A 12,622-nucleotide genomic window follows, 5' to 3' on the forward strand; every position below is an offset into this window, starting at 1 on the left:
GGCACATGTGCAGCACGCAGGAGGCAGAGAGGCAGGAGGATCTCTGTGACTTCGAGGCCAGCCTGGTCTACACAAGAGGTCTTCAGGCTAGCTAGGGCTATAATGTAAAACCTTGACTTAAAACTCAGTGTCACAAATTATGTATTTTGGCTCACTGCTATGTTGGAAGGGAGCAGGGAATGAGTAGAATGTCCTAATCGTCTCTTCACTTATTCACTGGCTCACTCACAAGGTAAGGGGAGCTGAGATGGCCTCACTGTTTTCTACCTCGTTTCTATGATAACACTTGTGAAGAGGGAGATTCTCTAAGTCTACAGAACTGAGATCATGGAAATTCACAGAGAAATCTCATTTAATCGCAAGCATGAGCTTCTTGTCAGGTCCTTCTTTGATAAAGAATGTGCCTAAAACAAAACTGCAGGTTCTTGTATAGTCTAATTTTTTATTATAGCCACCAGAAGGGTTTCTGAGAAATCTCAACTTAAAATGCATCTTGCATCTCAGATTACACTTCTTATCAGTCTTATATTGTTCAGAGAGAGCAGTCAGGAGTCTCACTTCATAGAGACACACTAAGTTCAATGACTTGAGAATAAGGTTTTGTTTTGACGTGTCCTTTAGAGATTGTTTAAGTGCTTCTTTCCTATACTAAGTAAGAATTATTCTCAAAGCAAATATCGTAAGATAGCAAAGTTTTAATTCATTAAGACAGTATATTTTGATATTACCAAAGTTACAAAGCTGAGAAAAGCAAGCAGCAAATCAAACTCAACTCAAAATGCTAACAGTGCCTACAAGATGCAACCTGGAATGATCTCTAACTACAAATTATACTACTGAGACCAACACACCGTGGAAGACTAGGGAACAGGAGTTAAGTACAGAGAGCTGCTCTCCAGAACTGCTTTTTTGAACTTTAAAAAATTAATTGAACATTATTTTTGGGAGGGAAGAGGTGTATGAAGATGGATTAGAAGATTCTACACACAGAAAAACATTCGAATTAAGATACTTTAAAAGCTATTGTAGATGTTTATTTGACACTAGAAACGTGGTCAGCTATCATAAAGTATTTCTCTTCATCACAAAATAGTAAGGATTTAAACAATCCAAGGGGAAAAAAATCTAGAAGCTTTAAAAAATTTTTTTTGACCTGGGCACTAATTCTTCTAAAAAGGGTCTCCAAAATCTTGAGTAGAATTATCATACTCAGTAATGAAATGCTTGAGTTCTTCAACACATCGCTCACCTATTTCATGTAAATTCTGCCTCAATGCAAACTGTATAGATTTTTCTAATGAAGGATCTTTTTCAATCAGCATTTTCACCACCATGCCGAAAGTCTCACAGTCTTGCCGGTAAACCTAGGATGGTGAAATACATTTTGGTTAGTATTTCATTAATCAATTAAACGCTGGCAGAACTATGATGCTGAACTCTACAAGGGAGACAGAGCAACATGGCTGAACGTCCGCAGTACAAGCACAGCGACCGCTGGAACCTGTCTTGGCTGTCTGTTCCCAATGGAGTAAGAACAGACACACCGAGACACCCATCACCAGAGCAGAGTCATGGCGGGCACCTGGAGCAAGGCAGCCTACGGACAGGATAAAGGAGGTAAGAACAAAGGTGAGGCAAACAAATGAATCACTTGTTCAGAAGGAAAAGGCTAGACAGACCTGGTGGCCACACCTTTAATCCCAGCAGAAGCAGAAAGATTTCTGAGTTGAAGGCTAGTCAGGTCTACAAAGCAAATTCCATGTCAGCCAGGGCTACATAGTGAGACCCTGTCTCAAAAAAAAAAAAAAAAAAAAAAGGAAAAAGTTTCCACACTTCAGATTATAAACAAAAAGCTCTAAGAATGCTGAGCATCTATCTAAGGGCAAACACTTCAGTTATAAATATTTAACCAAAGCCACCAAAACAGGGTTAAGATCAAAATAGATTATGCATATACAGATATATACACTACACATCCATGTATCTATAAGCACATATACATGTGTGGCATATTTTTTAAAGTATATTTTATTTCAAAATATGTAATTATCACTGGCAATTAGATATTTACTTTCTAATAAATGTATATCTCCTCTATACTAAATGTATTTTTCAAATTTCTGTACACCCTTTTGTACTCCATAGTTCATGTACTTAAAGAAAAATATGGCTGAGTCTTTGTAAAATTTATATGAACGATGTGATTAGCTGGGTGGTGGCGGTGCACTCCTTGAATCCCAGCACTCAGGAGGCGGAGGCAGGCAGATCTCTCCTCAGTTTGAGTCTTGCTTGGTCTACAGAGTAAGTTTCAGGACAGCCAGGGTAACACAGAGAAACTGTTTTAAAAAAAACAAAAATAAATAAATAAACAAAACTACAACAACAAAAGATCCGATTGAAAAGACCTGTTTTTGTTTTTTCAACACAGAGTTTCTCTGTATAGCCCTGAAACTCACTGTAGACCAGGCTGGCCTTGAGAGATCCACAGGCCTCTGCCTTATTTTCTTCCCTCTTTCCTCCCCCCCCCCTTTTTTTTTTGAGACAGGGCTTCTCTGTTTAACACCCTAGCTGTCCTGGAACTCGATTTGTAGACCAGACTGGTCTCAGAACCACAGAGATTTACCTGCCTCTGCCTCCTGAGTGCTGAGATTAAAGGTGTGTGCTGCCACCACCTGGCTAAATTTCATTTTTCTAATGTACAATAACATACCACCATTCTTCAAAAACTGATTTTATTCATTCTGAAATCATAGATTTGAGATGTAGATGGGCTTTACCACAGTGTTTTTAAGTGGATATGTATACACAGAGTGTGGGTCAGAGGACAGCTTTGTGGAGTTGGTTCCTTCTCCCACCTTTACATGGGTTCACAGAACTGGATCAGGGCGTCGGGCTATGTATGAGGCCAGCACCCCTACCCACTGAACCACTGTGCCAGCTGGGCACTACTAGTTGTGGGGACTATGGTTTTGAAATCATTGCAATATGTTTTGATTGCTTAAAAACTGCCATCTAAGGACTCATATTGAATTTAGGTTACTAAATTTTACTGAATTCATTACCATGATATTGAAATTAACTCACAAAGGCAGATGTGGTAGTGTGGCTCACAAAAACTGAAGCAGTAGGACCATGCTATCAGTTTTAGGCCAACCTGAGCTACATAGGTTCAAGGCCAGCCTGAGACATATAGCAAAACCTGTGGGACCAAACAAGGCAACAGCAGAAAGAAAGGGAGGGAAAGGAGGGAGGGAGCGGGGGAGAGATGGAAGGGAGGGCTGCCAGACAGGCAGATGAAGGGGGGAAGGGAAAGAAGGGAAAGGATTTACCAGGTCCAAGGAAATTGAAAAAAACTTTTACAAATGACACAAAATAGAATATATAAAATCTGTATCTGAAAAGCCGGGCGGTGGTGGCGCACACCTTTAATCCCAGCACTCGGGAGGCAGAGCCAGGTGGATCTCTGTGAGTTCGAGGCCAGCCTGGACTACCAAGTAAGTTTCAGGAAAGGCGCAAAACTGCACAGAGAAACCCTGTCTCGAAAAACCAAAAAAAAAAAAAAAAAAAAAAAAAAAATCTGTATCTGTAAAGGAACTTGCTGCCAAGCCTGAGAACCTGAGTTTGAGCCCACATGGTAAGAGAGAATGAACTCCTCTGACCTCCATGTACACACACACACACACACACACACACACACACACACACACACACAGTAACGAAATTCATAGCAGCCTTGTTAGCAATAAAATAAAAACACATACATACTTTTCTAATATGGTAAAGTTTGCTTATAACACCAAGTTCAACTCAACATTTATTCAGTTTATCCCCAGGCTTCCTGGAAATGGAACTAGTTTTAGTCTTACAAACCAACGAGAAATTGTGTTATTACTCACACACATTACATGTGGTATTGAGGGAACAGACACATTGTGACTGATCTCACAGCACATGATCCCAAGTCAAGCCAACACAGTACTGTGGGAAAGCAGTTACCATGCTTGAGCTATGTGGAGGTAAATCCTGGTAAACACAAAACTTACACAACAGCACTCTAACACCAACCACAACCTCGGTAGACTGCTTTGTGGGTGGTCTATGTTTTACTGGCTTTAAATGAAAAAAATAACAGATGAAGATAATGCTACACTGAACTAACCTATGCAGTTTTTAATGTCACTCTGCTTCCTACTTCGACCTCCATTACAGAACACAACTGTGCCACACGGGTATGAGAAAAGCATCCTGAAATTCTAACACTGAACCATGACCACCTGTCACAAGATACAAGCATTTTTTGCTTAGTATATGTTTTTATTAAAAGTCCTTTTTGAATTATTCACTGGAATACAAAAATGTCTGTACTTTTTTTTTGGACAGGAATTAACTACTGAAAGCAACATAATTCTCTACTTGCAGGCATTTTTTTAAAAAGACTATTTAAAATTCCCTAGTTGGACATTAGATAGGAAATAGTTTTAGTTAAAGGAAGACCTCACCCTGTAACATTTTCTAAACACAACTTGAAACTGTCAGGAACCTATTTCCGAAATCTGTCCACAGTAAGTCCACCCCTGGCAGGAAGGGTGCAGCTCTCTGTAGAGAGCTTGTTTGCTTACGGTCCCTAGATGGAAGCATCAATAACCTGCAGCTCTGGAGGCTGCAGGCCACACAGGAAGACTGCTGCTGCTGCTGCTGCTGCTGCTGTTGTGCTTGGACCTCATCAAAGGAGGATTCAGGTCAGTGTCCGGGTGGGGCTCACACAGACTGCACAGGCAGCTAAACCTCAGCGGGATGCAAACACCGACCAATGCTGCTCCAGTCCTTCACTGTAACGGCCAGTGTCAACAACCAAATCCTCACACAGGACCTCTGGGGATAAATACTGGTTACTCATGCTTTCCGACCAAACGCAAAGGTTCTCTGTTGACTATAAAGGGTACCTTGGCAAAGCAAACTCACTGGCAAACTTGTTCTATCTGACACTGCTCGTCAGGGCTGGCCGGGTCGCAGCCTTGGTAGAGTGCTTGGTGAGCACGCACAGCCGACAGCACTGCAGTAAGGAACACACACAGACAGCAGCTTGCCGGGATACGAAACCCCTCTAAAGAACACGACTTCTACTCTCTCTTCCATTGGGGGGGCGGGAATACGAAACCCCTCTAAAGAACACGACTTCTACTCTCTCTTCCATTGGGGGGCGGGGATACGAAACCCCTCTAAAGAACACGACTTCTACTCTTTCTTCCATGGGGGGAGAGGGAGCACAAAATTGGGCAAGATAAGGCGTGGTTAGCACATGCATCCAAGTCCGGAAGGTTGGAGGGGCACAACTGCTGCTTTATCACCCCACAGGACTGTTACAGGACTATTTCCTGTTGTTGCTGCCTATCATTTCATATCATTTCCTTTAACCAAACTCACTTGCTTAAAAGACTCTGTCCTGCTTCAAGAAGGTCACATCCTCATAATGGAGGTAAACGAAGACAATTAAAATTCAGCACAGTTAGATGAGCAAGAAAGGCAGAAAAGTAGTTCTGAGCATTGGCTTCTTCAGTTAGGAATCTACAGAAGCCAGTTGTGAAACCCGGAGTATTTGTGGACATTAACAACATACTTTTAGACAAGCACTGTGTCAGATAGTAAGTTGACTAAGGCTGGAACCCAGGGACTTACCTGTGTTTCACACTTCTTCTGCCTACCAATGACTTAAACCTCCAGCTCAGTAACATAGTTGCAAATAATACATGGGTCAAAGTCTCAAGGGAAATGTTAAAACATTCTGAATTAAATAAAAATAAAATGTCAAAATTTGCAAAGGGCAACAAAAGCTGTATTTAGAGAAAAATGAATTATTGGACAAAAATTAGTAGTTTATGACACTAGAAAAAGAAGTGAAATTGGAAGTAACTATAAGAAAAAGTTACACACACACAAAAAAAAAAAGCATAGAAAAATAAAATTGCCGGGCGGTGGTGGCGCACGCCTTTAATCCCAGCACTCGGGAGGCAGAGCCAGGCGGATCTCTGTGAGTTCGAGGCCAGCCTGGACTACCAAGTGAGTTCCAGGAAAGGCGCAAAGCTACACAGAGAAACCCTGTCTCGAAAAAGAAAAAAAAAAGAAAAATAAAATTACAAACAGGAAGTAAGGGGTAGGGGAGATGGCTCAGAGAGCAAGACCTGTTACCTAAGACAAGCAGGAAGATCTGAATTCAGACTGTCCCAGCACCAGCCAGGCAGAGACAGGAAGATCCCTGAGGCTTGCAGACCAGCCAGTCGAGCTGGATTAGCGAGTTCCAGGGAAAGCAAGGGACCCCTAGGTGTTCAGTGACTAAGAGTGTTTGCTGCTCTCACTGAGGACCCAGGTTAGTTCTTAACACTCAAGTGGCACAGTTCACAAGCACCTGTAGCTCCAGCCCCAGGGGATTCTGGCCTTTGCAGGTACCTGCACTCATGAGCACATACAAGCAATAAAAATACTCTTTAAAAGATTTTTTAAAAAAAGAAATCAGCTGGGCGGTGGTGGCGCACGCCTTTAATCCCAGCACTCGGGAAGCAGAGCCAGGCGGATCTCTGTGAGTTCAAGGCCAGCCTGGACTACCAAGTGAGTTCCAGGACAGGCGCAAAGCTACACAGAGAAACCCTGTCTCGAAAAACCAAAAATAAAGAAAGAAAGAAAGAAAGAAATCAAGTGGAGAGTGATTGAAGAAGATACCCAGCACCAAGCTCTTGCTTCCTTATGTATGTATGCACACACGCAAAACAGATGGGAAAGAATTGGTGTAAGCAAAAGCTGGTTTGGATCGAAACAGTGTCTCAGTTAGCACAGGCTAATCTCTGAAGTGCTATGCAGTTGAGAATGACCTTGAAACCATCCTCCTGCCTCCACCTCCTGAGTGCTGAGATTATAAGCATATATTACCATGCCCTGTGTGTGTGGTGCTGAGCAGGGAACCTGAGCCTCAAGCACTTTAACAGTGGCAGGCGCTTTAACAGTGCACTACACATTCCCCAAAGCTGGCTCTTTGGAAAGACAATACAAGCGCTAACTCTATAACCACAGTAACCGTCTTCGGGAAGGAGAGAAAATGACTTGATTTCAAGGACAGTCACTAGAAAATAAAGGGATAGTATAAACTCTCGTCCCACTAATTAGACGAAATGGACCATTTCAATGAAAGACATAATCTGCTAGAACTCTTAAAAGGATAGATAGGGTAATCTGACACTCAGAGCAGACAGTAAAGATGCAGGTGTGCCCCTGGCAAATTCTCCTCACACTGGGGGGATGGAGTAGAATCTCCACAACCACCTCTTCTAGAAAACAGAGGGAGAAGTGCTCCCTAAATCACAAGACCTAAACAACTCGATTCCACCAGCTCCCAGATACAGACTATGGAGTTTGGTTAACAATACAAGCAATACTGGTTTGCCAATCAATCAATCAATCAATCAATGCCAAATACTGAGAGGAGCAACTGCAAGGAAAAGATTGTTTCCAAAGTTTCTGCAAAGACCTACTTAAAAATTAGATATATTAATTAAAATGATGATTTCAGAGCCTGACTACAGTTTCAAGGATTAAATGAGACAATATAGAGCATTCCTTCATAAGAGTGACTTCCATAAAAAGCATGTAATCTGTATCAGAAACAGTGATGAGCATGAAGTAAGGAGAGGCGGAGTTTTGTTTTGTATTTGAGGCTGCTGGTCACACTGGATTCTCAGAAGCAGAGGGAGATGATGAGTGCTACTGCTGGACCCATTTCTCCTTTCCTGCAGTCTAGCATTAGGATGAGCCTTTCATCTCAATAACCTAATGTACAAAATCTCTTAGAGCAAGCCTAGAAACCTGTCTTTAAGATTACATTGTAAGACCACATCTCAGAAACAAACCAGAACATCTGGAAGCAGTAGAGATGTGGTACAGTGAAGAGTACACGCTTATTTCAAGGGGGAGTTAGTAAGTACTATGTCATGTGACACAGACACACATAGCCAGAAGCTGATGGTGAGCCTGGATCTGGATCAATGAGAGAATAGATACCATAATCATTAGCAAGAATGAAGAAAATTCTTTCAACTCCCATAAGAAAAAAAATAACAGCTCTAATGCTAAAGAGTTTGTCTACAAGGAGACTGTCAATCAAATGCCCTCCAAAAATCAAAGAAACTAACAACCGAAGTATGTTGACTGTTGAAGTCAGGAAATAAATGGGAAAACACAAGAACAGTGTATCAGGGGTGGCAGTAATTGTAAAACCATGCTGCTCAGTACCATACAGAGGCCATATAATATAGCTGTACATTTTTATTGGTAAAACTAACATTTGCCACATTTCCAATAGTAGTGCCTACGACATCGCCCAGTACACGTGTGAACACCTCCAGTCCTGCTGGGACTCCAGAGGACAGAACAGCGCACACCAAGTACAGACAATGAGTGCTGACCCGGCGGCGTAACACTCAAGCTGGAAATACAAAAGGCCATCACTTTTAAAGGAGTGAAACAGAGAAACCCTGTCTTGAAAAACCAAAATAAATAACTAAATTAATTAAAAGAAAGAAAACATAAAAATGTATGTTAAGAAAGGAACTCCAACTGGGGCACAGACATTCACAAAATCTACCATGTTGATAAGATTGGTAAAAAGTGACAGCACACAGATGTTAAACAGTGCAGACAAGAGTAAACATCTAATTTGGGTCTACAGAAATGCGAAAGGCATCAAAACTACTGTAGCCTTTGTTGCTCCTAACACTGTACTAACAGAAAAAGATGTAGTGTCTTAGTTAGGGTCTCTATGGCTGCAACAAAATACCAGGACCAAAAAGCAAGTTGGGGAGGAAAGGGTTTACTCAGCTTAAACTTCCACATTGCTGTTCATTACTGAAGGAAGTCAGGACAGGAGCTCAAACAGAGGCCATAAATGGGTGCTGCTTACTTACTAGCTTGTTTCCCCTGGCTTGCTCAGCCTGCTTCCTTATAGAACCCAGGACCAGCAGCCCAGGGATGGCACCATCCCCATGGGCTGGGTCCTCCCCCACTGATCACTAATTGAGAAAATGCCTTACAGCTGGACCTCATGGAGGCATTTCCTCAACCGAGGCTCCTTCCTCTCTGATGACTCTGACTTGTGTTCAAGTTGACACATAAAACCAGCCAGTACATAGAGGTTGCTAAGAAATATATTCTGAACACATAGATCTCAACTACTAGCATTCAATATGCAGAAGAAATTATTATAATCATAAATTCTAGCACATAGCCTACTATTTATGTCTATATACACACACAACACATACAAAAATCAAAGCTGTGAGGAAGGGCCAGTATGTAGCTGGTGGTGGCTTTGTATGTGCAAAGCCCTGGCTTCCATCTCTAGCACCACAGTGTAAACAAATACTAAAAACTAAGTAACAGTTCTGAGAAGATAAAGGTTTATCTGTGGAATTTTTATATTTTATATAAATAAGACAGCCACAAATATTAAACTCTACATTATGACATGTATATTCATGTGTTCAGGAATGAAGTGCACTGTGATATGCAACATATTGAGACATGCATTAAAACTAAATGAACTAATGAAGGGTCTACATCCACAGCTATGGGACTCATATGCACACTCTTCTTTGTTACTCCTTACGCAGTATTTGACATTAAATTATGTATTGGAAGTCATCTAGAGATGTCACCAAGTATATGGAATGTTATATAGGTAGAAGGCAGGAAGCAAGGCAGGGATCACAAAAAGCACAGAGACACTGTTAACCATTACAGACAGTATGGAAAACCAAACAGCACAATGTTTAAGGAGTACTGACTCATAATCTTCTCAAGTGTGCAAGTGACACTATGGACAGACTGGAATCAAAATGGGTTGAGATGCACAGTATAGGCAAAGTTCACATTAAAAAGCAAAACAAAAACCAAACAAATTACTGCCAGGGCTGGGGATGCAGCTCAGTCGGTAGAGTGTTTGTCTACATACACAATACCCGGGTTTGAGCCCTAGCCCAGTATAAAACTAGACGCAGTGATGGAGACTTAGAATGAGCCCAGTATAAAACTGGACGCAGTGATGGAGACTTAGAATGAGCACAGTATAAAACTGGATGCAGTGATGGAGACTTAGAACGAGCACATTCTCCTGTTGCTATCTATCTTCCATCTCACTGCACAAGTGCTGGAATTACAGATATGCACCACCAGGCGTGGCTTTTTATATGGGGTTTGAGGACTTAATTCTGGTGTCAGGCTTGGGCGGCTAGTGCTTTTCCCTGCAGAGCTATGTCACGGGCCCAAAAAGCCCCTGTGAAGACACATTATCTACAGCCAACAATCTTAGGTAGAATCTAGGAAAAGAAAACGTATGTATAGTTATACCTATTTTTGTGTAAGAATTGCTGAATATAATTCACTATTTCTGCTTATAATAAATTGAAGGTAGATGATAATTAAATTTAAATTCTACAAGAAGCCGGAATATTGCCACACATTATTTTCACTATGGAGTATATTCTATTTAAACATGTTTTTTTTCCCCCAAAGTTGAGCTACTGGTGTAAACACTGCTTTTTTTTGTTTAGCAAATTCACCAGAACTAGAACAATGAATAAATTTGGAATAAGAAAAACAGGGAAAATCAGAAATAAAACCTTTTGTTTGGACTAGTGTCATTGAATATTTGATTGGTTCAAATAAAATAAGGGTCAAAGGTCACCTTATCATGTGAGCCAAAAGGAACGCCAGACAGTCGTTTCCTCTTTAACCTTCCTCTCACTGGATTGCCATATGCTCATGTAGATAGAACAGACACAGAGCTTTTTCATATAAACAGGCTCTGGAAAAATGCATTAAGCCACTCTCATGTCCAAGCATATTTCCAGGATCACATGATAATAAAATACTAACTTTAAAATAATGTGGCTCCACCATTTGAGTTCAGAGTATTCATACTGTGATATAAATAAAAGTCCAGAAATTATTATTTATAGCCAGGAATTATTTCTTGAACAAACACCAATCATCTGTAAGTTAACTGGTAAACTAGCCTATTATTTTAAAAAGGAGTATTTATATGTTTTCAGAGGTTTCACTAACCCTAGTGGTGAAACCAGATTCTGTTAGGCATCCTTAACACCCGCTGGCTGTGTGTCTGCATTATAGTTATGAACAAGGCCTGAGCAACACTTTGTCCATTTGGAGTTTGTACCATTAACAACGGACACAAAGAGAAACGTTGTAAGAAGATAAGTTTAAAGGTGGCTAATACATCTTTTTGTAAAAACCAAAACCAAAACCAGTGTGGAAACAGTACCATTCAGGATGGCTTATGTAAAAACTCACAAGGACTACATATTACCAAGACGAAGCAATAGTTTAAAGGAATGTTCTAGCTTCCGCTTCTGTCTCTACTGTGCAGCTGTGACAAGGCAGCTCTGGAATTACCCAACAGCGAGTCATCTCCAGTGAGTCCAGCCAGTATTTATGCCGAACAGCTCAGCTGTGTCCCCGTAGCTTCTTCATTCTTGGCAAACTGTTGGCAACAGAAGCTCCGTACCTGTGCCTATACCTGTGCCTGTACTGCTACTGAAGAAATGCGCTGATCGACCTTTCTGATAGTGCGCTCACATGTCTTAGCATACTTATTGGGGCTGCAATTGGAGGTTGTGTGTGTGTGTGTGTGTGTGTGTGTGTGTGTGTGTGTGTACAAAACATGAATGTTCAGCTGGAAAAAAAAAATGGCTAGTGGTTCAGATGACCAGAGTTCAATTCCCAACACCCATATCAGGCAGCTCACAACTGTAACTCTAGTTCCAAGGGACTCTGACACCTCTGGCTTCCTGGGGAACCTGAACACATACATATGTGTATACTCACATATAAACATACACATACACATTTAAACATATGCATAACTGTATTACAAAATAGGTTCACTGATAGAAGAACCACTTACATTGGTCAAGCACAAGTAAATATTTTAGTCAAAAAGGGTTATTTCTATGTGAGAAGCCAAAAAGAAAAATTCTAGACAGAAATCTGCATCAGACAAGGCCTCCCAAAGGGAAAGAAAACAAGGTCATCTTTAAAAAATTAACACCAACAAAACCCACATTATATTGTTATTATTGTCATCGCCATAGTCAGCATTACCACACCATCATGATTATTCTTGTCTGTCTGCTGGGGAGGAGTGAATGCCCCTGTTGGCATCAGAGGACAACTCTGTGAAGTCAGGTCTCTATTTCCATCTTCACATGGGTTCTGGGGACCAAACTCCCAGAGTCAGGCTTCTAAGCACCTACACTTGATAAGCTACCTTGCCAGAACCAATGCACAGAGAGGCAGACAGAAGTGAGGCGCAGCAGTCTCCAGAGACTATGCTTCTATTTTAAGTATAGTAACTCTGGAGGGATTCAAAGAACCACTATAGTTCCAGGCACACACTCATCCAACACTCTCCATGACCGGTAAAACTAAGCACTATGCTATGTTTGAAAATTCTAAATTATGACATGTATTAGCCATTTCCTGCTTAAAATGTTTAACATGAGGGTGATGTTTTCTTCCCCCCATCCTTTGAAAGCATAATGATCAATTATGCTAAAGCTAA

The 12,622-nt window shown here is 41.1% G+C and overlaps 1 protein-coding gene across 5 annotated transcripts in view; it reads right to left on the reverse strand.

The window, feature by feature from the left end:
- Positions 1-1,009: 1,009 nt before the first annotated feature.
- The window catches only part of Pphln1 (periphilin 1), an 84,736-nt gene continuing 73,123 nt past the window's right edge, over positions 1,010-12,622 (reverse strand). For all 5 annotated transcript variants that reach the window (XM_059246856.1, XM_059246855.1, XM_059246854.1 and 2 more), the window contains one exon: positions 1,010-1,364. In XM_059246856.1, coding sequence (XP_059102839.1) covers positions 1,170-1,364 — 195 coding nt within the window. In that variant the 3' untranslated portion in view covers positions 1,010-1,169. The remainder of the gene's footprint in view (positions 1,365-12,622) is intronic.

Source organism: Peromyscus eremicus, chromosome 20, assembly GCF_949786415.1.
Source record: "Peromyscus eremicus chromosome 20, PerEre_H2_v1, whole genome shotgun sequence".
Taxonomy (NCBI): domain Eukaryota; kingdom Metazoa; phylum Chordata; class Mammalia; order Rodentia; family Cricetidae; genus Peromyscus; species Peromyscus eremicus.